Below are 23,561 nucleotides of genomic sequence, written 5' to 3'. Positions count from 1 at the left end.
AAATTCACCAATTCAATCAACATTTTATTTATTTTAAATTTTTTAATGAACAAAAGCTCATTAACATGTATTAACAAACTTAATAAAACCACAAATAAATTGTGTAGTTGTTTGTCAATGAAGTCACAAATTGTAGCAAATTTATTATATTTAAATTAAGGCTTGGAGTGGTAGGACTTATCAGAATTTCTTTCTAGAGTTTCCCGGGTGCTGCAGATGCCGCGTGGCAACATCCTTATGGTGGGCATGGGCGGATCAGGACGCCGGAGCTCCTGCCGCCTGGCCGCCTACATAGCCGACTGTCGATTGATGACGGTCCAGGTGTCCAAGAGCTACACCATCATGGATTGGCGCGACGACCTGAAGAAGATTCTGATGTCGGCCAGTTTCAATCTGAACCACACCGTATTTCTCTTCTCCGACGCACAGGTGAGTTAACTGGGAACCTATTCTCGTTTGAAGATCAATTGGTAAGTCGGTTGATGTGGATATGCTAATCCATCAGAATGGCTTTTTAATAAGGTTTTAAATCAGCTCGACGTCAAATTTGAGCCCAGCATGGGAACAATAAACCCATAAAGTCTCGACTTCGACTCTCTGATTTCTCGGTAATCTGAGTATGTAAATTGATAAATTAAATTGAGATTAATTTGAATACTCTTGGAAATAAAGCAGTCTCTTGCCATAATTTTGTTGCACGAGCGTCAGGACAATTAAATTTGGCTTAAATCAGTTTTCTATACGGAAGCTCCGGCACTCATTGTTTTGGCAAAATTTGCATTTATAATTAGGTTAATTGTGGAACTGACTTGATTATTGCTCAGTAATTTGCATAGGCCCTGGCTCAAATTATGGCAAATCAAGAGCACACGAGTGGGCCTTAGAAAATTGCCAGCGAAACAAAGGCGGCGTGCGGTGACGCACCCCAGACCATGTTAAATGTTGGTCAATAAATTAGCATGGCCAAAATCCAATCGATACGCATGCCAAACAATATGCAGGTGTTTACACATTGTTGCCGAGCATAATAATGCTCCGTATTCGCCTAATGCGCCTTTTGTCCACCGTATCCATTTGACCATGAAGCGTGACCAAAAGTAGAAATCCATACATGAGCGTTAGAAGCCATTTGACCGGATTAAAACTGCTTTAATTCTGTTTGCCGAAAGCCCTGCAATGCCAAGGCCCAATCGGATTGGGCCTTCCCCCACTTCATCGTCGGATGGAAACTTTTCGATGCATTAGAATGTTTTCGGGATCCTTGGGCCGTCCAATCAATGATTTATCTCCCCCCGTAGTCGTCTGTCCGTCTGTGCCAAACAAAGCCCCATGCAGATATTAATTAACAATTACACCGAAAAGACCAATGGTGTGCCAGCTCCTCCGGCTCAGGACTACCTGCATGGGTCCTGGGACAAGGCCACTTAGGCGAATGCAAAATGCATGTCCCAGGATCTCTGGGCAAAAGGAGCTCCCCGGCAGCATAAAAATGCATTTGGCCAGCAGCACAGCTCAACTTTGGCTCGAACTATCTACTATCTACTATCTACTTCCTTCTACCAATCTCCACTCCAACTGCAACTCGAACTGCACTCCGATTTGCATTGCTCAGTTGTGAATTATCCGTTACTGTTTCTCCCTTTTCTCCCTGTGGTCGGATTGCAGGCAACGGACGAAGGCTACGTGGAGGATATCAATGGCATACTTAATACCGGTGATTTGCCCAATCTCTATCAGCTGGAGGACAAGGCAACCATCATGGAGAATATGGCAAATGTGGCCAAGCAATTGGTGAGTGCGAACAGTGAAACAGAAAAATAGCTGAATCAAGCATTGAAAGTGGTTTGATTTATTGGGGATACATTTGTATCTAATCAAATAGCATTTATTACTTCACTACATTTTAAATACATTTTTTAGACTCAATAAATTTATATATTATTCGATTAACATATTATAGATAAAAAGTTATTTGTTATTTAAATAATTTAGTAGTATTTTGTTTTGTTTATATCATTTTAAAGCTGAAGTACAGCCTAAATATTTCAAGTTGATGTTGTTTTATCATTTTAAAATATGTAATTGTTTACAATTTCATAGTTTTAAGCTCAGAAATAAATATGTTAGGATAGTAGATAGCTATATTAAGCAGCACTGAATCGAAAAAAGGTAATTGCACTTCTGTCAGAAATCAAATAAATCAAAACCATGATGAGTGTCAACTAACCACAGGTTTGTCTACGCAGGGCAAGATTCTGGACACATTGCCCAGTGAGGTGTATGCCTATTACATCGACCGCATCCGAGAGCAACTGCATGTTGCTTTGGCCTTCTCGCCCATTGGTGACTCCTTCAAGGAGCGGATCCGGGTCTATCCTTCCCTGATCAACTGCTGCACCATCGACTGGTACATGCCCTGGCCGGAGGAGGCCTTGTCCCGGGTGGGTATCTATTTCGTCACCTCGATGAACCTGAATCGTCCGCATGGAGAGGAGGTACACGAGCCGGTCCAGGCCAAGGACCCCGCAGATCCTGACCAGGAGGAGGTGCGTCGCGAAACAATTGACGGGGATCGAGAACTGACTCGGCTGGAGGCGGACCTGGTCGACTGCGTCATGTACTTCCATCAATCCGTTGTGGATGCTAGTGAAAAGTGCTTCCTAGAACTGAATCGCCGGAACTATGTGACACCTTCTGCTTATTTGGAGTTGCTGAAGGCCTTTCGCACTTTCTACACCCGAAAGCTTGATGAGATCACTAGGCTAAGGGATCGTTATACCACTGGCTTAGAGAAACTAGACTTTGCCGCCGGTCAGGTGGGCGAAATGCAAACGAACTTGTACGATTTGCAGCCCAAGCTTAAAATCCTTTCCGAGGAGACGGATCGCATCATGGTAAACATCGAACGGGAGACGGCGGAGGCGGAGAAAAAGAAGGAGGTGGTGGGTGCGGATGAGGCGGCGGCAAACGAAGCCGCTGCTGCCGCCCAAGCCATAAAGGATGATTGCGAGACCGACCTGGCCGAGGCCATTCCCGCCATGGAGGCAGCACTGGAGGCTCTGAACACCCTAAAGCCAGCGGATATATTCATAGTGAAATCCATGAAGAACCCTCCATATGGTGTCAAGTTGACCATGGAGGCTGTGTGCGTAATCAGGGGCATTAAACCGGATCGAAAGCCCGATCCCAGTGGACATATGGTGGAGGACTACTGGGGACCCTCGATGCGCATGCTCAGCGACATGAAGTTCCTGGATTCGCTGAAAACCTTCGACAAGGACAACATTCCGCCGCCGATTATTAAGAGGATTCGTGAGAAGTACATTGCGGATCGTGACTTTGTGCCGGAGAAAATCAAAGCGGCTTCCATGGCCTGCGAGGGCATCTGCCGCTGGGTGCGGGCCATGGACGTATACGACAAGGTGGCCCGGATTGTGATGCCCAAAAAGGCGGCTTTGGCCGAGGCCGAGGGAGAGCTCTCCCAGCAAATGGAGAAGCTGAATGCCAAGCGGGCCGAGCTGCAGGTTATTCTGGACAAGCTGCAGAAACTCAACGACTTCTTTGCGGAAAAATCGCGAGAAAAGAAGCGATTGGAGGACGAAATCGACAACTGCGAGAAGAAGTTGAACAGGTGAGTCCTGGGCGGAAACCATCTCACCAGAGTTATCCATTAATCTGTGCCATCCATTTGCAGAGCTGAAAAGCTGCTGGGTGGTTTGGGCGGCGAGAAGACGCGTTGGTCGGAGGCGGCCAAGAATCTCCACGAATCCATTAGCAACATTGTGGGCGATGTCCTGCTCGCCGGCGGCTGCACCGCTTACCTGGGCTATTTTACCACGGAGGTGAGTTTGCCAGCCGTTTTTGGTTTGCACATACATATGTCCATGTCCCGGAATGACAGCTAATGGTCGTGTCCACGTCCACGGCATTCAGGAAGCTTTTCCATAAAGGGTTTTAATATGCATGAGCACGTGACATTGATTTTCCTCTCCGTGATTTTTTTCGTGCTCCTTCTTTTGTGGTCCTGTGCGGCTGACAGGACATTTTGCCCGCTCACTACATAGATGCTTAAATTCATATTTAGCATACTTAGTCTGTGCACTTTATTTCCAGTACCGTGTAAATATCCTGGACGACTGGAATGCCCTGTGTCTGCGCAAACACATTCCCAGTAGTGAAACCTTTTCGCTGGCCACCACTTTGGGTCATCCAATGACCATTCGTGCCTGGTCATTGGCTGGACTTCCCGCAGATAACTTTTCAGTGGAAAACGGCATCATAGTAACCAACTCTAGTCGTTATTCCCTACTCATCGATCCGCAGGGTAAGTGTGTTTAGGGTAACTAAGCAATCATAATATTACACTGCAAATCATTTTCAGTTCAAGCCAATAAATGGATCAAGAACATGGAGAAGAACAACAATCTGAAGGTGATCAAGCAGAGCGATGCCAACTATATGCAGGTGTTGGAGCTGGCCATCTCATACGGCCAGCCTGTGCTTATCGAGAATGTGGGTGAGTTCTGGTGGGAACTTAACCCAATCCCCACATCTCATAACCCTTCACCTTTATTCCCGAAACAGGTGAAAAGCTCGACTCGAATTTAACGCCTATTCTGGAGAAGAACATCATCAAGCACAAGGGCGGTGTGTTTATCAAGAGTGGCGACCAAATGATAGAATACAATCCCAACTTTCGTCTTTACATAACGACCTGTCTCCGCAATCCGCGTTATCCGCCGGAAGTGATGGTTATGGTAAGTTGTCCCAAAAAAAAATATAAGAAAGGGGAGCGGGATAATGGGAGCTCCAGCTCCACCTCCAGTCTACAGTCTACAGTCTGCGGCAATGATGACGTTAGTTGTGTAATAAAACGACCAACTTAAATTGATATTTGGAGGATGCGATGCAGCGCAGCAGGCGCTGGGAATATGCAAATTTTCGTTGGCATTGACGATGATGTGGAGGAGCGGATAGGGATGGATAGGAATGGTGATGTACGTGCGAGGTGGCTGCATAACTAGCAGCCAAAGCCCGTACCCGGCCATCGAGGACATCTATCCCATCTATCCTCACCCTGCTCCTCGTGCTCGACGTGTTTATAAAATTTTTCCAGCTTTTCGCTCCTGCTGCCGTTTGCCATCGCTTTTTATGCTGCAACTGTTGTCAGCAGTTTTCCCTTTAGCCATCTCTGTGTTAGCAAACCACCCCACACTCCCACACAATTTTTCCTCCTCTTTTTTTTTTTGTGGCACATTGTGTGTTTATTTTGAGTTTTCCTTCCATTTTACGTGCCACTCTCGGCGCTGGCGAAACTACCACTACCACTACCACCAGCACTGATCCTGTCCTGCCTTCTCCATTCTGTCTCCTCTGTTTAGGTAACAGTATTAAATTTCATGATAACGGAACAGGGATTACGCGAACAATTGCTGGCGATTGTGGTGGCTCACGAGCGTCCCGATTTGCAAGAGAAGAAGGAACAATTGATTATTGAGTCCGCAAGGAATCGTGATGCATTGTACACCATCGAATCGAAGATATTAGAGGTAAGGCTCTTTGGTTCTTTGGCTCCTCCTGTTCGTCCTGCTGATTCTGCTCCTTCTGCCACTGCTGTTGGCATAATAAATGTTTTTATTCCCTCGCATGCTCTTTGAGCGGTCCGGCAGTTTCCATTCCAATCCGTTGGCCATGCTCAGCAGATTCAATTAGAGCCGGGATAGCAATTTATGCTTTTGTGCCTGGCCAATGACAATTCAATTAACTGGAAGCAGGACGCGCAAATCGCAAGAATAGCTTTGTTTCTTTTAAAAGCGTAGATCATAACTTTAACAGGCATAATTTAATAGTATTCTTGGCCAGGTATCAATGCCAATATTTAAATTAATTCCTAGAAGTTACAAACCGAATATCGCATCGTTAACTTTGTAATATGTATTACGCGAAATTGTATTTCTCTAAACGAAATATTTGAAAATTATATAATAATCAAGTTTAAAAAATAATAATAATTGAATTAAATAAAATCCTTATTAAATTCTACATTTAAACATGGTATATAAGAACAGATTGCATAGTTATTAGAATCAATACCACCTCTTCTAATCCAAATCTTTATCAATATTTTTTTCCACCTTAATCCAATATTCACCAGGTTTTGTCCACCTCAGAGGGCAATGTGCTGGAGGATGAGAACGCCATTAACATCCTTTCGTCCAGTAAGATTCTATCGGAGGACATCCAGGAAAAGCAGGTGATTGCGGTAGCCACCGAAATCGAGATCGATGCCGCCCGACAACAATATATTCCGGTGTCCAAGCACTCGGCCATCTTGTTCTTCTGCATCAGCGAATTGGCCAATGTGGATCCCATGTATCAGTACTCCCTCTCCTGGTTCCTCAATCTCTTTGTCAATACGATTCTGAAGGCACCGAAATCCGATAATTTGACCGAGCGTTTGAAAAACCTGAATGATTACTTTACAAAGTCCATCTACACGAATGTGTGTCGGTCGCTGTTCGAGAAGGACAAGTTGGTCATCTCGCTGGTCATGTGCCTGGGCATCCTGGTTTCCCAGGGACGTGTGGAGAAGGCGGCCTTGCTCTTTTTCCTCACGGGAGGCATCGGATACAAGAGCATTCCGGCGAATCCCCTGGGATCATGGCTGCCTGATAAATCCTGGGCAGCTGTCTGCAGGGCCGCGGATCTTGAAGGGTAAGAAAAGGATTATAAGTACACTGAAAAACATTATACTTTTATATTAAAAAGTTCTTCATAAAAGTTTCACATTCATTAAATTTCTGATTACTGGTTTTCAGTTACGGCAAAATATGTATAACATAATATAATAACTAAGTTAACATTTTTATTTAGGAAATTAATAAAAAACTTAAAAAAAGTAAAGTCATTAAATTTAAAATAACGACCATTTTTGCTAGTGCAGTCTAATAAATCTGTTTTTATTTTTTCTGATTACTCCGCTCATTTTCCAACAGCCTCAAGAACCTGCCCCAGATGATGGAGGCCAATGCGGATGCCTGGCACAACTACTACGACGCCAGCAATCCCGACCAGCTGCAGCTGCCGGCGCCGCACAATTCGGTGGGCGACATGTACTTCCTGATCGTCATCAAGGCTTTGCGTCCGGACAAGGTGGTGCCCGCGGTGCGGGTAAGTTGAGCCGATGTTGATGCCGTGGCCGATGCCGAAAACCAAGCCCCTTGGGCGGGGTGCACATTTAATATCCAACGGTTTTGCCAGGCTTTCATTACGCGCAACCTGGACCGCTCGTTTGTGGAGCCGCCACCCTTCGATTTGGCGGCCTCGTTCGCGGACAGCTCGCCGAAAATTCCGCTGGTGTTCCTGCTCTCGGCCGGATCGGATCCCATGGCCAGTCTCTTCATGTTCGCCAAACAACGCAACATGTACGACAAGTAAGTTAATTAACGAGAGTGGCTCATATTTCCGTGTCCGTATCCAAGGGTGGCTGATGCCGATGGTGATGCTGGAGGTGGAGGTGTAGGTGGTGGTGGTAGTGGTAGTGGTGGCTTGTTTTCGATTAAGCGCGACATGTGCACCTTGTCGATATGTGTCCTCCGCCTCCATGGCAGCCCACCTCTGCAGCCGCGCCTCTTTAAAGAAATTTATGCTAAGCACATCTCGTCCCGAACAGATTGAAAACCATCTCGCTGGGTCAGGGCCAGGGTCCTCGGGCGGAGAAGATGATTGTGGAGGCCGCACGACATGGCCAGTGGGTGGTGCTGCAGAACTGTCACGTGGCCATCAGCTGGATGGGTGACCTGGAAAGGATTTGCAACGACACAACCTTGACGGATGGCGCCAACCACGACTACCGTCTGTGGTGCACCTCGTATCCCAGTGCCGTCTTCCCCGTTTCCGTGCTCCAGAACTCCGTGAAAATGACGAACGAACCACCCAAGGGACTAAGGGCCAATATGCATCGCTCCTTCACCTCGGATCCGCTGATGCGGGACAAGTTCTTCACCAACGCCTTCCTCTTCTCGGACAGCGCCAATAAATGCTGGCTGAGAGGCGTCTTCGCACTGGTCTTCTTCCATGCCGTCGTCCAGGAGCGACGAGAATTTGGACCTCTAGGCTGGAACATCCCCTACGAGTTCAATGAATCCGATTTGAAGTAAGGAAATTCTGGGTTGTCACAAAAACCCAGTTGAGATTGTGGGCGGTTTAACCTTTTCAATTAATTCTTAAATTAATTTTCAGACGAAAATCTCTTACCTAATTTACTTTTTAATTACCCAAGACTTATTCTTTATTTCTAAAACAGAAGCTTACTTTTTATTGCTTCATTTAATGGTTTATTTTAATTATTTAAAAAGCTCATTCGGTGAAAAGTAAACTGCATACTAATAGCAATTTAAATGAGACGTGCCTTACTTATAAAAACTAGTTCATAAAAGACGAGAGACTTATGACGATGATCAAACTGGTTGTTGTGATTCTGATATTTTAATATAGATTTTGATATACCCTATTTTAAAATTTCTTTGCAGAATTTCCCTTTTGCAGCTCAAGATGTTTATCAATCAGAGTCAGAGTATTCCCTTCCGTGGACATGTGTATTTGACTGGCGAGTGCAACTACGGAGGTCGAGTTACCGATGACAAGGACCGTCGTCTCATATTATCGCTGCTAAATATGATATACAATCCCAATACTATAGAAGAGGATAAGTGCGTCGAATTCTAGCGCCAATTAAAACAATGTTTATATTTGAAAATTTATAGCTATGCCTTGTCTCAATCTGGAAAGTACTTGGTGCCCTTGAGTCCCACGCGTTTGAACTCCATAGAGTATGTGTCTAGTTTTCCGTTGAGTCCTCATCCAGAGGTCTATGGACTGCATGAAAATGCGGACATCAATCGCAATGTCAAGGAGACCAATGCGGTAGGTCCTCAGAGAATTAAACATAAACATTTTACTATTAATATGTGTATTTTAACAGCTCATCAGTGGTGTTTTACTGACCCAGACGGATCTAATGGCCTCGGTGAAGGCTAGTTCCACGGGCGGAGCGAAGGAGGACCCGGCCATAGCCATCTGTAAGCAGGTGTTGAGCCAGCTGCCCGAGGAATTCGACATCGACGAGGTCTCCAAGACGTATCCCGTGATCTACACCAATTCGATGAACACCGTGCTGCGGCAGGAGCTGATTCGCTTCAACCGCCTGCTCTCGTACATCCGCAAAAGCCTGGTCAACGTGGGCAAGGCGGTGGTGGGCCAGATTGCCATGATACCCGAGCTGGAGCGAACACACGCCTCAATGGTCATTGGCAAGCTGCCGGCGGACTGGCTGAAGAAAAGCTATCCGTCGCTTAAGCCATTGGGCAGCTACGTGAGCGACCTTCTGGCCCGGTGAGTTGCCCTACCCTTTGAAGTAGTCATGTTCAGTACACTGAAAGAACTTCGAGACTATATGCTAAGATTAAAATATTTACTTTTGATTATTTCCAATCCTTTTATTTTTACGGAGTTATTTATGTTCTTTATAGGAACTTCTCCGAACCTATCCAATATATAGTTTTTTCTTTGATTCTTATTATTAATCAAAGACTGGTTTAACGAATTTAGAAATTGAAGTATACTTTCTACTTGCTAGAAACATTTTTCCATAGTGTACTAGTGGTATTCCTGGGCATTCGAACAGATATCAATGGTATTGTATTGAGCTGAGTTGCTGCAAAGCGCCGCGTGCGCCCTGCTCGGAGTTATTTTCGTTCCTTCTACGTTCTTTGGTTCAATTGTGCAAATATAATAAATGTATACGGCACACACATCCGATGCTCTTCCTTCTGTGGCTGCCACTGCCATTCATGGCAAAAATCTTATTTGCTTTTGACATCAAAGGACGAAGCTGTTTGTGTGCTCGTGCTGCTGCTCCAGCTCCTGTTCCTACCAAATGCTTTGTGTGCACTCCCATTCTCATGCCCATTTCCATTGTTGTCGCATATTTAATATTTATTAATAAATTGAAAAATAAGATAACTCGTTGCCATTCGCAGGCTGGCCTTCTTCCAGGATTGGATAGACAACGGAGAACCGATGGTTTATTGGATATCTGGCTTCTACTTCACCCAGTCCTTCATCACGGGAGTGCTGCAGAATTACTCGCGCAAGAACCGCTTCCAAATCGACATGATCTTGATCGAGTTTGCGGTGACCAAGTTCGAGGTGCAGGTCCCTGGAACTCCCGAGGTCGGGGCCTACATCCGGGTAAGTCTGTTAGCCAACTTATTATGCAAACGCTAAACAAGAATAGAACTTGATAAATGAAAACGAGTTTTTAATTTAAAACATTCCCACACACGCAACAGGAACAAAAAGAGGTCAATGATGAGACCAAATTTATCCAAGTAAGACTATTTTTAAAACAATCAATTTCCTGCACAAAAGCCTTCTTATTAGACAGCTTTTTATTTTAGCAAGAAGTAATTTGATTTTAATAAGTACAACCAACTTTTTCAGTTTCAGTTTAAATTAAGATTAAAGTTATTCTTTTATTTTTCAAATGTGAACATTTACAATACAAAGTTACTTTTTTTACTTACTAATTAAATATTTTTGTAGGGCATCTTCATCGAGGGAGCTCGCTGGAACCGCAAGAACAAGGAGGTGGACGAGTCTTTCTCTAAGATACTGTTTGACACACTGCCTGTCATCTACCTGCGCCCCGTGCTGAAAGCCCTGGAGGACTTGCCGCGATCCACCGCCGGCGCTGAGCCGGAGACCATCTACGACTGCCCCGTGTACAAGACCAGCGAGCGGAGGGGCGTCCTGTCCACCACCGGGCATTCGACCAATTTCGTGATGTACCTGCAGCTGAGGTGCTCCCGGAAACCCATGCACTGGATTAATCGGGGCACGGCCTGCCTGTGCCAGCTGGACGACTGAGGGGTGATCCTGTGACTGTGCCTATTTGCGTTTTTTGCCGGCACAAAGGGCCGCACCATCGTCCCATCTATATGCAGATATATATTTTGATTTTGTTCCGTTTGAATCCGCATCCCAGGAAGCCCCAAAAGTGAACTGTCTTGTTTATTTTGTTGGTCCCCGTTTTCCGCATTCACCGAGCGGATCTGGATCTGGATCTGGGCCACCGGCGATGTGGTGGCAAGATGGAGGGGCACCGGCACGCAGTGGCATTTTGATGATGATGATGCTGATTGCCAGATATAAATTAAATATGCACAGTACTATACGGCAGCCTGGCTGGAAATATATTTTTTATGTGCGCCATTTACAAATGAATAAACGAAAGAATAAAGCCCCCAACGCTGTGTGAATATATTTGAAATTGAGCCCGTGTTTTTTTCCCCGAGTGAAACTGACCAGGAAATAAAGTTAATGAAAGAAAGATTTCGTTGTTTCGTGCGCAGTTTAAAACTGAATTACAAGAACGTTTCGTACAGGGCTCAACAGGATGTAATACACGAATACACGAATGAGCTAACGTTAACGTTAACCAATTGAACGCAACACAGAAATATAAAAAGCACATTCCATTCTATTCTTACCACCAATCTACATATCAAACGCTTTTGAACTAGCAAACCACTCGACGTTCCCGCCAAGCCATTGCCATTGCCATCGTCGAGAGGTGCTCCATCATCCATTCTCATCGCCAGAATGGACTCCTCCAAGCAGCCAGCGCTGTGAGTGGGAGATTGCTAAGCCATTTCGGCTTATCCGTGAGATTTATGACTTGCCTGCCGCTCAATTGGAGCATCCACGCCATTTAAATTTGAAATTAAAAATTGAAAAAATGGAAAAGTCGAGGCGATCTCTTAAATCATGCCTCTATTAATAGCCGCCTAATGGATCGCGGCGAGCGGCGAAAACCGAAAATAGCAAACACTCGACGAAACTCGCCATGTCCATCAAGAGCGTATCAATCGAGATGGCTTGGCATGGCATATACTTTCGGCCGATCTTGGCCTTAAGCGCTGGTCGAGAGCCTCCAAAAATACATCGTACAAAATACAGTGATAGCCAGTCCAATGGCGACTTCCGCTTGCAATTACCAATGGTAATGGATTGTCACAAATGTATCCGATCTATTCAGGCCCAATCCGAGATGCAAATAATCGAGACAATCGAAGAGCCCTCGACTATTGTTCCATGTGCCTACGTTTTGGCTCTTTGTTTACTTTCGTTTTGTCTTCTGGCAGCTGGCCGCGCTAATCATCTTTTATGGCCAGCCAGAGTTCAATTGGTGCTTGAGACACTTTTTGACAATAGCAACTAGACAACCCAAGTCCGAGCTCTCGGGCCCAGAAGAAGAAGCCACCGATCGATGCGGTAGTCCGCGGCTCGCCAACCGGTTTCCTCCGCGATCATCGTAGCTCATCTCATCTCATCTGATTTGATCGCAAAGTGAATGGACATCGGCCAGCCGAGAACTTTTCGCGCAGTTTGTGTATAAATAGTGTCGTTGGGTCTGGTTTTGAAACAGAATCAACTTTGGATTAATCTAGCAGACATCGTCTTGGATCTTCTGGAAAAATGGTTAGTTCTTCGCCAGCGATCCTGACCGACCAGGACTAACTGATCAACCCATCTGTTTTTTTGCCTTGCAGAAATTCTTTGTCATTGCCTTTGCTGTGATCGCAGCTGCCTCGGCGGCTTCTATTGCCACGGATTACCTGCCGCCGGTGGACAACAACCTGGAGTCCGCCTCCGAAATTGTGGAGCTGCCCGCCGAGCAGGGAGTTCTCTCCGACGATGGATACCGCTACAAGACCGTGCGCCGCCTCAAGCTGCGCCACCGCCGTGATGTGAACGAGCTGCCCACCGCCGAGTACCTGCCCCCCGTTGAGGCGTCCGCCTCCGAGGCTGTTGCCGTGGAGACTCCCCTGGCCGATGATGGCTACCGCTACAAGACCGTCCGACGAGTGATCCGTCGCCGTCGTGATGTGAACGAGCTGTCCGCTGAGTACCTGCCCCCCGTTGAGGAGTCCGCCTCCGAGGCTGTTGCCGTCGAGACTCCCCTGGCCGATGATGGCTACCGTTACAAGACCGTCCGCCGAGTGATCCGTCGTCGTCGTGATGTGAATGAGCTGCCCTCCGGCGAGTACCTGCCCCCCGTTGAGGAGGCCGCCTCCGAGGCTGTTGCCGTTGAGACTCCCCTTGCTGCCGATGGTTACCGCTACAAGACCGTCCGTCGTGTGATCCGCCGTCGTCGTGATGTCAACGAACTGCCCACCGCCGAGTACCTGCCCCCAGTTGAGGAGGCTGCTTCCCAGGCTATTGCTGTGGAGACTCCCCTGGCCGATGATGGCTACCGCTACAAGACCGTCCGCCGAGTGATCCGTCGCCGTCGTGATGTGAACGAGCTGTCCGCTGAGTACCTGCCCCCCGTTGAGGATGCCGCCTCTGAGGCTGTTGCCGTCGAGACTCCTCTGGCTGATGATGGCTACCGCTACAAGACCGTGCGCCGAGTGATCCGTCGTCGTCGTGATGTCAACGAACTGCCCTCCGGCGAGTACTTGCCCCCTGTTGAGGGTGCCGCCTCCGAGGCTGTTGCCGTCGAGACTCCTCTGGCTGATGATGGCTACCGTTACAAGACCGTCCGCCGAGTGATCCGTCGTCGTCGTGATGTGAACGAGCTGTCCGCCGAATACCTGCCCCCTGTTGAGGAGTCCGCCTCCGAGGCTGTTGCTGTGGAGACTCCCCTGGCTGATGATGGCTACCGCTACAAGACCGTGCGTCGTGTGATCCGTCGTCGTCGTGATGTGAACGAGCTGCCCACCGCCGAGTACCTGCCCCCCGTGGAGGAGGCCGCCGCCTCCGCCATCATCGATGTGCCCGCCGAGCAGACCGTCCTGGCCAGCGATGGCTACCGCTACAAGACCGTCCGCCGCCTGAAGCTCCGTCGCCACTAAGCCGCCGATTGTGCCCACTCCCACCGCAGCATTTGAGATTGTCGAGGATGCTTTTCCAGAAGAAGTCCTGCCTTTGAAAGTCTCACGATGAAACTAACCATAAGTCGAGCGTATTAGTCAATTTGAATCCGTTATGAACAACCCGAGTACAAACCTTAATTAACAATAATAAACATTTTTAAAACAAAAGCTTTACAACTGTTTCTTTTTTGCCCAATCTAAAATTTACTAATATCATTAATATTTGAAATCATTAAAGGCTATAAAGATTTAAGATTTTAAAACCTTTATATATAGTTTAGCATAAATTAATGTAGTAGTAGTTAGTATTCTTAGTAGAGATTTAGGACCTCCAGCTTGAAACCAAAAAACGAATCCGAAGTGGTATACAAAAGAAGTTTAAATTTGACAAAACCTTGATGAAATCGTTTCGGTTAGCAGTTTTTTATTGTGAAAAAATCACATAAACTGTTGGTCGAGAATAAGCGATAAAAACAAAAAAACACTCTCGTTCTATTCATTGAAAAATTAATACAGCTATAACTAGTTAACTTCCATTATTTAAATTCTCGTATATTAATTCAGTAAATCAAAATATTTATAAAATGAGAATAAGGTTAAGTACCCAATTCATCGAATTTGTATAAACACAATTCTTTAATTAGCTTTAATGCTAAGAATATGATAGTTGTGATGTTTGTAAATGTTACCCACTCTGTGGTGTTTAATTAAGTAATATGAAAGTATTTCTCGCAGTGTTGCTGACCTCAGTTTTCATATATCGAGAGAATAAGAGAGCCCTCTAATCTTATCTCTGGCAGATAAGGTTCGCTGCGATAAGATACGAGCACCTGCCGCCGAATGCAATCACGCACAGGTTTTTAGTTCCACTTTTGAGTTGACGACGTGCGCGTTACAAACTTGGCTAACAGCTGAAAGCGAACAGAAGTTTTTCGAACGAACCAACGAAAACGACGGAAATGAAGTTGGCTAAGAAGTGCTCCACCTACTTGGTGATATGCCTGGGTAAAGTTCTGAATCCTCGTTTGAATCTGCTGAGTTTTGAGTGCCAACCAGAGATACGCATACTTTTGGCCGTGTGTTCTGAGTGCCTGTGAAACTAAGCTGCATTGTAAGGCGCTGGTGCAACCAAAGGTGTGGGGTCTTAATGACCCAACTTCAGCAATTGGAGAGTTTAACGATGAGTAACTGGGCCAAGTGTGCGTCACACAATCGCCCACAAGAAAACTCTACAAAAATGTGTGCTTATCAGTGCGATTCAGATAAGTGCTGTTTACTCATTGTTGCCCCACAACACTTGTGGTGTTTATTTCAGGGCGTGGTGAATCAGAGAGGAAAATAGTTCTCAATTAAAGATTTCTACAATTTAACAGATTAACAGCGGGCAGTTAAAAAATGCAAAATCATTTTCATTTCATGCAATTTTGATTAGGCCGAAAGTACCATGTCCTAAAACCGGAAGTGGCATAAGCTCGGTAATTATTGCGCATATAAATTATGAAATATGTTAAACAAAAAATGAATGAAAACAATTAATTTCGGTTAGTGGCTGGCCAACGAAACTCGGTCGCACTCTTAGCCACATCCATTTGGCGGATTGGTTTTTGTCAAAGCCCCGTGTCCATGAATCACCGCCTAATCGAATCGCGGGGAAATCGAAATCAATACTGCGTTTTCCATATCGACAACTAAATCCGTTTAATATTTCATGCGCAAAATATGCCGAATGTGCTGAACCAAAACAAACAGATGAACGAACACATGGAAATATTATTAATTAAAAATACATTTTGATAATTTTACGTGAAATCGAGTCTGACATCCGCAATGGAACAATGGGGAAGAATATGCCAGCTCACATTTATCATCGAAGTTTGGCGCGCGCGCGCCAGAAACAGCATTTATTTTGTTGATTTTGGCTTGGCTCTGTTGTTAAACATTTTCTCAATAATTAATTGTTAATATCTTAACAAGTCTTCGCGCATCTGAAGATCTATATGATGAATGGTCGTGGTGTTATTTCAATGAGTTCCGTTCCGAAGCGAGCGGTTTGGCTCGCTTTATGGCTGGGTTTTGATGGATGCTTCAAAGCCAATGCCGCAATCGCAGCGGGCCACCTTCGACCACACGCAGCGTATACGTTAAATATATGTTTTGCGCCTCGGACAAATCACTCCCAACATGCTCGAGTGCCCCCTGTCTAAAATACATTTTTTAAATATTTTTTTTGCAGTTCTGCTGGCTTGCTGCTTGCAGGAATCGGAGGCCACGCGACGCGTGAACCGCGGTCGTCGCACCCTCACCCGCAGATACTTTAGTAAGTGGTGGCGTATACGTGATAAAAACATAGAGATTGCTAATCCGCCTCGTTTTTGCAGGTGGCCTTGGCATTCCCGGCTGGGCTCTGATCGTCTGCATTGCCGTGGCTGAGCTGCTGATTGGCGGAGCCCTCTACTTCATCCTGAAGAAGGTGATCCTGGACAAGGAGCCCGATCAGACGGCCACTTCCTATACACCCGCCAAGACTCACGAGACGGCCCCAACATATACTCCTGCCCAGACGCATGAGACGGCCAATGTGACTCCCACGCCAACTTCGCATGCCACCGAAATCGCTTGAAGAGGAGGTCTCTAGCCGGAAGTTCAAAGCCCCATCCTAAACAGTTCAGTTCCAACTCCGCCATAAACTAGCTTTATTGTCATTTAATTAACACACATGCAAACAGAACATGTAGGTTCTGTGCCCTTTTTTGCCTTCATTTTCGAATAAAATCATTTGTCGCTAATCTGGCGCCAAACTAGTTCACATGTTTTTTGAATCGATCGATTTGCTGGCTTTTAGTATTTTATTGCACCGGCTATGCGGCCAGATATCAGTCCATATTCGATCCAGTTTGTCTACCGATTGTCTGCATCACACGCAACTATAATTTATTTATACTTAAGCTAAACGGGTTTTAATAGTTTGTGGTTGGTGTAGTCTACTCTAGGGCTGAAGATCAACGATCAAAAGTTAATACAAACAATTTGATTGCCTATTTTTTGGGATTTTTAAAAAACAAAAATAAAACTCTTTTCAAGCTAGATCGACTTTTTTTTTGGTAATGAAACCCAAATTCACCAATATCTAGTTTCACAACTCCTGGTTGTTGTCAGGCCTTTAATAAGGCTCATTAGAAGATTTTGAATCGTCCAGGTTTAACCCTGTGAAAGAGGCGATTCCGATCCTGTAAAATATATTTGTATTTTCTATTTGCAATTTAAATTTCATTTCATTTCAATAAAAAGAAAAAATTATTCCCTTGAAACCGATTTTTTGCAATGCGGCTCGATTTCGAAGAAAAATAAATGGGTTCCAAGGGAATTCGTCAACTTCAGAGGCGTATTAATTTGGTCCTAAATGACAAAAAAAAAGAAAAAATAATAATAAAAAAGTAAACATATTACATTTTTTTAGTTGCCAACGACAATAATCAAGATTGCGATTTTTTGCTCCGTTGCTTAATTTGATCAACAACCAGCAAAACTCAAAACTCAAGTCAGTCTAGTTTTCCATTCTGTGCTGATCGGTTTAAAATGACATGGAATTACGTATTGATCGGTAAATACCTATTTATATACGGACGAAATAATGGGCGTGAATTTTCATCTGTGCCTATAATGACACTGAATATAACTCCCAATATCACGACCTAACCTGTTTTTTTCAACACCATTATTTATACCCTGTACATGGAACATTTATTTAGCAATTCTTCGAAACTACAAACCAACATACATGTGGTGTCTAATAAATTTTGTTAAATGATTTTCTTTTTCCAGCCAAGTTGATATCGTTGATATGCCTTATCCTCACAATCGTGGTATATCTTTCAGTCAAGGATCTCCGAAATGTGCTGGGAAAGTGCCTCATCAGCAGCCTATTCTGCCTCAGTGTGCTTTGCTGCATTTCAATTTCGAGAGATTTAGAAATATGGGAAACTGATTTAATAAGTTATTTAATACAATGTAAGGGCCAGTGAAAATATTCATTAAGTTTTTAATCATATATTCAACATTTGTTTTAGGTGACTTTTTGTTTTGGATTGCCTACAATTTGTGGATATTAGTCCTCAGCCATCATCTGTGGGGCATTTTAAGTTCGCAAAGTCGCAAAGAACCTCCTTATCTGTTCCTAAAATATAGCGCTTTTGTCTGGATCACGGCTTTTACCTTGTGTGGCTTGCGTTTTTTATCGTCTGAATTAAATTTTGGCCTGTTCGCTGGTATGAATGAAAGAAGTGATTTTTTAATAAGCGATAATCGAACTTCCATAACTTGAACACCACATGCCAACGGAAATTTAGTTAGAAGCTTGTTTGAATTTAATTTTGCATAAGTTAAGACGACAACTATATAAAGTCGCAAAATGTTTAGTTAGTTTTGTTCTAGCTTTGAAAAATTTGGAGTTGGGAAAACTATGGTAATGGAATTTCGATCTATGGTGTAAATAGATTTTGTATATAAGCAACTTTTATTCAAAGTCTTAATTGCAATGACGGATGTGGCGATTATGAGCATAACAATATGTAGTGCGATCTTGTTTCTCCTGAGCGCAATTTACACATGGAACGTGAAGAAGGAACTGAAAAGGCTTAAAACCGAGGAGGAACCGCCGACGACCTGCTTGAATTTCAATAGCAAGACGTAAGCCCTCATTCCTTTAAATGTTCGTATCAAATGATGATTTTTATTTCATTATCAAAATTTAGTTATATTCAGTTTCCGTGGTTTTTTATTATTATGGTCACACAATGTTCCCTGACGTTCATTATGTGTTTAGCGGGTATCGTCAAACCTGATATCTATGATGATCTTGACAACTTGAATTTATGCTTTGGTATATTCATTTTTGTCGTGCTTATCCTAAGGCGTAATACCATGAAGATGCTAATGGATAGGTAAGTACCCGTATGACTTAGATTCACCTCCGATAGACAAAATCCCTGTCCTTTCAGCATCCGAGGAATATCAAATGAACAATGTCCCCGGGTAAAGCAGCCGGCTTAATTAATTGTATAAGATCAAAAACTTTGTTCAAAAATTATATGAAACGATTAAACCATAAAAATATCATAAATTTATATTTTGAAAGATAAGCTTTTGGACAAGAAAGGAAGTCGAATTGTATATACTTTTGCGGCTGTTACAACAATTAAAAGTTCTATAAAACGACTATATTATGATTTTTATTCGTATAAAATTAAAAACGACGAGGCTGTGTCGATTTTTCAATCAATTTTTCGATCGTTTCTATGGGAGCTATATGATTTAGTCGTCGATATTTATAATAGGCAGCTACTATATATATGGACCAAAAGAAATGTATCGCTAAAAGAAAGTGGTGTCCATACCAAGACTGTACGAAAATTAATTAGTTCTGGAAAGAGGTGGTGAAAAAATTAAAATTTAGGAAATTTGAGATGGATTGGATTTATCCTAGTTGCATTTTCGTTTAAAATACGCGTCGAGCGACACCCAACTTGGTATTTTAAAAAACATGCTTGTTTAGCGGGAAATGAACTAGAAAAATATAACATTTTTACGGCAATTATTTCTAGAGAACTAAAGCTTTATGTCGTTGAAAATGTATTCTGAGGTTCTCCCCTCCCCTTCTCTCAAAAACGACGATTTTCTTTTAAAGTACATAGCCCATGCCTGTCTTAAAACTTGCTTTCAAAATTAACTTTTATAAATTTTCTTCGGAAAGTATCAATTTGGTGAGAAAAGTGTTATAATAAAATGATGTAAGTAAATGCAGGAAAGATTTTTATTAAATATTTTTAAACTAATAATTAATTTAAAAAAAAACATGAAAACTATTACTAAACAAATAAACGTTTTATGTAAAAGATGAGCAAGTCTAACCCAAAAGAAAATGCCTGTGCAAAATGGTTAAATACTATGCTCAATGTACAATTTTTGTTCACAAAAATTAGAAAATTTGTATTTTTATCGCACCTGCGTCACGAGTTTTCTTAAAAGTAAAACGCTAATTACGATATACTATATTACTTTATTATTATTAATTTATTATATAATATATAGCTGTTCGGAAACTTCATTAAATTTTAAAATTTTAAATTGATTGAAATGTTTGCGTAGTGTTATAATAAAATATTCCAATAAAAACGAGATCTAGTTCCCTTGATCCCCATTTGTTTTTTAATGTAGCTGCTGGTCGGGCTCGAAGGAAAATAATTTCGTTTTTATTGCTTAAATGTTTACGACTAATTGGTTTCAAGAGAATTCGTCAAGAGAGGTTTTTTAATAAAATAAAGTTTTAATTATGGTTCTTACTTTATTTATCAGGGATCGAGATAGCGGTTTTGTGCTCCGCTTTTTGGTTTGAAATATTGGACTTAAAAACAACAGCAAATTCAAACTCAACTCAGTCTAGTTTTGGCATTTTGTGTTGTCCGGTCTAAAATGATATGGAATTATTCACTGTGCGGTAAGAACTTCAAATATCCAGAAAAATCACGAGGAGATTCTCATGAGACATTGTGAATATATCGCATTAAATAACGACCTAACCGTTTTCACATTATAATGTAAGCCCTGGGCAATCAGGTTTAAAGACTCTAAATACATCAGTTTTTTTCGGACTCTCTAAACCTGCTGATTACTTACATGAAGTAAACAACAAATTTAAAGCTGGGTGTCCAATACATTTTTTTCTCTGTTTTTGTTTTGCCAGTCAAGTTGATATCGTTGATATGCCTTACCCTCACGATCGCGGTGTATCTTGCAGTAAAGAAACTTCGAAATGTGCTGGGGAAGTGCCTCATCAGCAGCCTATTCTGCCTCAGTGTGCTTTGTTGTACTTCGATTTGGAGAGATTCAAAAATATGGGAAAAGAACCATACAGGTTAGTAAAAATATAGCATATGTTCTCGATATTTTTTATAAAGTTTACAATTTCAGTTTCCGGTGATCTTTTTTTTGGGTTTGCCTATAATCTCTGGCTCTCAGTAATCAGCTATCATCTGTGTAAAATTTTAAGGTCGCTGAGTACCAAAGAACCCCGTTATCGATTTCTGAAATACAGCGCCTTTGTCTGGATCACGTCACTTATCTTGATAGCAGTCGGTCATTTGTTGTACATATATGCTTTTGAAGCGAGCTGTAAGTTGATTAATATATATAGATTTTAAGAGCGATAGTCGAACTTCCACAACTACCGTGTGCCAACACAAGAGTTTAGATAGATATCTCCAAATAACATTTTCTCAATTGTGAAACATAGAATAATGTCTGCCATGTCCCACGATCAATAAATTATTTATTTCTAATTGATTAATTGGCCAAATATTCAAAACACGTGCTAATTATTAATGTGATAAATGATAATATTAAGTTTATCTTACATCTACATATAATCTATTTTGTTAACATGAAACTCGTTGTTATGAATATATTTGTTACTTATCGAATATGCTATTGCCATCTAGTTTTGTTCGAAAAATTTAATTTAATTAAGACTCTATTTGCAAATCGACCCAAAGGAATTTTTTATTATACCCTTGCAGAGGGTATTATAATTTTGGTCAAAAGTGTGCAACGCAGTGAAGGAGACATCTCCGACCCTATAAAGTATATATATTCTTGATCAGGATCACCTCCTGAGTTGATATAGCCATGTCCGTCTGTCCGTCTGTCCGTCTGTCCGTCCGTCCGTCTGTCCGTCTGTCCGTCTGTCCGTCTGTCTGTCCGTCTGTCTGTTTCTACGCGAACTAGTCTCTCAGTTTTAAAGATATCGAATTGAAACTTTGCACACACCCTTATTTCCTTTGCACGCAGTATATAAGTCGGAACGGCCGGGATCGGCCGACTATATCCTATAGCTGCCATATAACTGATTGATCGGAAATGCCATAACTCTGCTGTTTGTTAAGTTAGGAAGTTGGGACTCTCTATGGGTATTATATTTGGCCAATCAATCCGACGTACCAAATTTCATAAGGATCGGCCGACTATATCCTATAGCTGTCATATAACTGATTGATCGGAAATGCCATAACTTTGGTGTTTGTAAAGTTAGGAAGTTGGGATTTTCTATGGGTTTTATATTTGGCCAATTAATCCGACCTACCAAATTTCATAAGGATCGGACGACTATATCTTATAGCTGCCATATAACTGATTGATCGGAAATGCCATAACTTTAGTGTTTGTTAAGTTAGGAAGTTGGGATTTTCTATGGGTTTTATTTTTGCCCAATCAATCCGACATATCAAATTTCATAAGGATCGGCCGACTATATTCTATAGCTGCCATATACATAACTGAACGATTGGAAATGCCATAACTTTGGTGTTTTTAAAGTTAGGAAGTTGGGATTTTTTATGAGTATTAAGAACGCATCATATGAATAATTTTGGAGAATATAATTTGCAGAATATTCTGCAAGGGTATTTCAACTTCGGCTCCGCCCGAAGTTAGCTTTCCTTTCTTGTTTTTAGTCATATTCTTCGGTTTTATGATGATAGCGACGATTGGGATGCTAAAAGTATGTAGTGTGATTATGTTTCTCCGGACCATAATTTACATTTGGAATGTAAAGAGGGAAATGAAAAGCTTTTCTACAGAGCAGGCGACAAATTTCGATAGTGAGACGTAAGCAAAATTTCCTTGAAATTTTTTGACAGCATGATACCTCTAACAAATCATATTCATATTAGTTATATACAGTTTACACGGATCTCTTTCATCATGGGCGTAAATTGGCTTCTGGAGTTCTGTTCTGTTATACTGAGTTTATTCTGGCCAAGTATCTGTGGATTCGCTAAAAATCTTAATTTACACAGTGGTGTAATCATTTTTGTCGTGCTTATTCTTAAACGGAATACCATAAAAATGATCATGGATAGGTAAGTTTCGTATGATTCATACACCTCCGAAAAACCTTATCCCTGTACTTTCAGCACTCGAGTAACACAACAGAAGAAACATGTCCGCACTCAAAGGGTACAGCAACCGGCTTAATTATTTGTAGCCTTAAATGCTGGACAATCTGCCAAAAGTTTTCTAATTTATTTTCCTGCCTAACTGGAAAAGTAAAATAAGGCAGATACATTCCTCAAGGAATAAGCTTTTTAATAAACTTATATCCAAACCAAAACCAAAAAAAATTAAAAGTTTTTCATAAAAAAATAAAGAAAATCAATTTTTTTAAGTGTTACATAAAACACAATCCAATAATTTGTTTTAAATATTGGCTTCATTTAGCTTTATGTATATTAAAACGATCCCTAAGCGTATTTCATTTATTCGCTTAAGAAAGAAAAACTTATAGTTGGCCAAACTTAAAATCCGCAGGCCCAGTGTGGAGTGCCAGGAATGCATTTGATTATCCCGCCCTCAACCGAAACATTTTGGTCCAGATTCGGGAATTGAGCTGTCCTCGCTTTGTGTTTGTATCTGAAGCTATATCGCTGACTGATTTCGGTGCCACTCGGGATGCGGCGGCCACTTGAAGTCGTTTCCTCGCTTTGCCGCTGACAAATCGAAATTTATTATAAACGCAATTGAAAAATCCCCAGTGCGCCACTTGAGCTGGATCTCTAAGCTGCTACATAG

The 23,561-nt window shown here is 42.5% G+C and overlaps 3 protein-coding genes across 5 annotated transcripts in view; all 3 read left to right on the top strand.

Moving 5' to 3' along the window:
• LOC108043899 (dynein axonemal heavy chain 3) overlaps positions 1 to 11,295 on the top strand; it is a 37,548-nt gene extending 26,253 nt beyond the window's left edge. For 2 of the 3 annotated variants that reach the window (XM_044457809.1, XM_044457811.1), the window contains 18 exons: positions 198 to 429; positions 1,666 to 1,791; positions 2,247 to 3,631; positions 3,695 to 3,842; positions 4,114 to 4,324; positions 4,382 to 4,516; positions 4,585 to 4,757; positions 5,382 to 5,549; positions 6,155 to 6,714; positions 6,996 to 7,170; positions 7,261 to 7,433; positions 7,673 to 8,155; positions 8,532 to 8,711; positions 8,766 to 8,925; positions 8,984 to 9,393; positions 10,041 to 10,251; positions 10,353 to 10,391; positions 10,606 to 11,295. In XM_044457809.1, the coding sequence (XP_044313744.1) occupies positions 198 to 429; positions 1,666 to 1,791; positions 2,247 to 3,631; positions 3,695 to 3,842; positions 4,114 to 4,324; positions 4,382 to 4,516; positions 4,585 to 4,757; positions 5,382 to 5,549; positions 6,155 to 6,714; positions 6,996 to 7,170; positions 7,261 to 7,433; positions 7,673 to 8,155; positions 8,532 to 8,711; positions 8,766 to 8,925; positions 8,984 to 9,393; positions 10,041 to 10,251; positions 10,353 to 10,391; positions 10,606 to 10,929 (5,293 nt within the window). In that variant the 3' untranslated portion in view covers positions 10,930 to 11,295. The remainder of the gene's footprint in view (positions 1 to 197; positions 430 to 1,665; positions 1,792 to 2,246; positions 3,632 to 3,694; positions 3,843 to 4,113; positions 4,325 to 4,381; positions 4,517 to 4,584; positions 4,758 to 5,381; positions 5,550 to 6,154; positions 6,715 to 6,995; positions 7,171 to 7,260; positions 7,434 to 7,672; positions 8,156 to 8,531; positions 8,712 to 8,765; positions 8,926 to 8,983; positions 9,394 to 10,040; positions 10,252 to 10,352; positions 10,392 to 10,605) is intronic. The other variant, XM_044457810.1, reaches the window with a different exon arrangement.
• Positions 11,296 to 12,432: 1,137 nt separating this feature from the next.
• LOC108040038 lies at positions 12,433 to 14,085 on the top strand. Its single transcript, XM_017117269.2, has 2 exons — positions 12,433 to 12,543; positions 12,615 to 14,085. The coding sequence occupies exons 1-2, from the start codon at positions 12,541 to 12,543 to the stop codon at positions 13,917 to 13,919; spliced, it is 1,308 nt and encodes a 435-aa protein (XP_016972758.2). The 5' UTR covers positions 12,433 to 12,540; the 3' UTR covers positions 13,920 to 14,085.
• Positions 14,086 to 14,817: 732 nt separating this feature from the next.
• On the top strand, positions 14,818 to 16,741 carry LOC108038705. Its single transcript, XM_017115531.2, has 3 exons — positions 14,818 to 14,945; positions 16,174 to 16,257; positions 16,319 to 16,741. Exons 1-3 carry the CDS (start codon positions 14,900 to 14,902, stop codon positions 16,558 to 16,560), a joined length of 372 nt encoding a protein of 123 aa, XP_016971020.1. The 5' UTR covers positions 14,818 to 14,899; the 3' UTR covers positions 16,561 to 16,741.
• The last annotated feature ends 6,820 nt before the right edge of the window (positions 16,742 to 23,561 follow it).

Source organism: Drosophila rhopaloa, unplaced genomic scaffold, assembly GCF_018152115.1.
Source record: "Drosophila rhopaloa isolate 14029-0021.01 unplaced genomic scaffold, ASM1815211v1 contig_163, whole genome shotgun sequence".
NCBI lineage: Eukaryota > Metazoa > Arthropoda > Insecta > Diptera > Drosophilidae > Drosophila > Drosophila rhopaloa.
This window is presented reverse-complemented; position numbering and strand designations above follow the sequence as displayed.

Excerpts from the sequence above, each read along its gene's own strand:
- LOC108038705 (XM_017115531.2), top strand. The coding sequence starts at position 14,900 with ATGAAGTTGGCTAAGAAGTGCTCCACCTACTTGGTGATATGCCTGG. Across the intron at positions 14,946-16,173 it reads CTACTTGGTGATATGCCTGG|TTCTGCTGGCTTGCTGCTTG; the intron begins GTAAAGTTCTGA and ends TTTTTTTTGCAG. Across the intron at positions 16,258-16,318 it reads CCTCACCCGCAGATACTTTA|GTGGCCTTGGCATTCCCGGC; the intron begins GTAAGTGGTGGC and ends TCGTTTTTGCAG.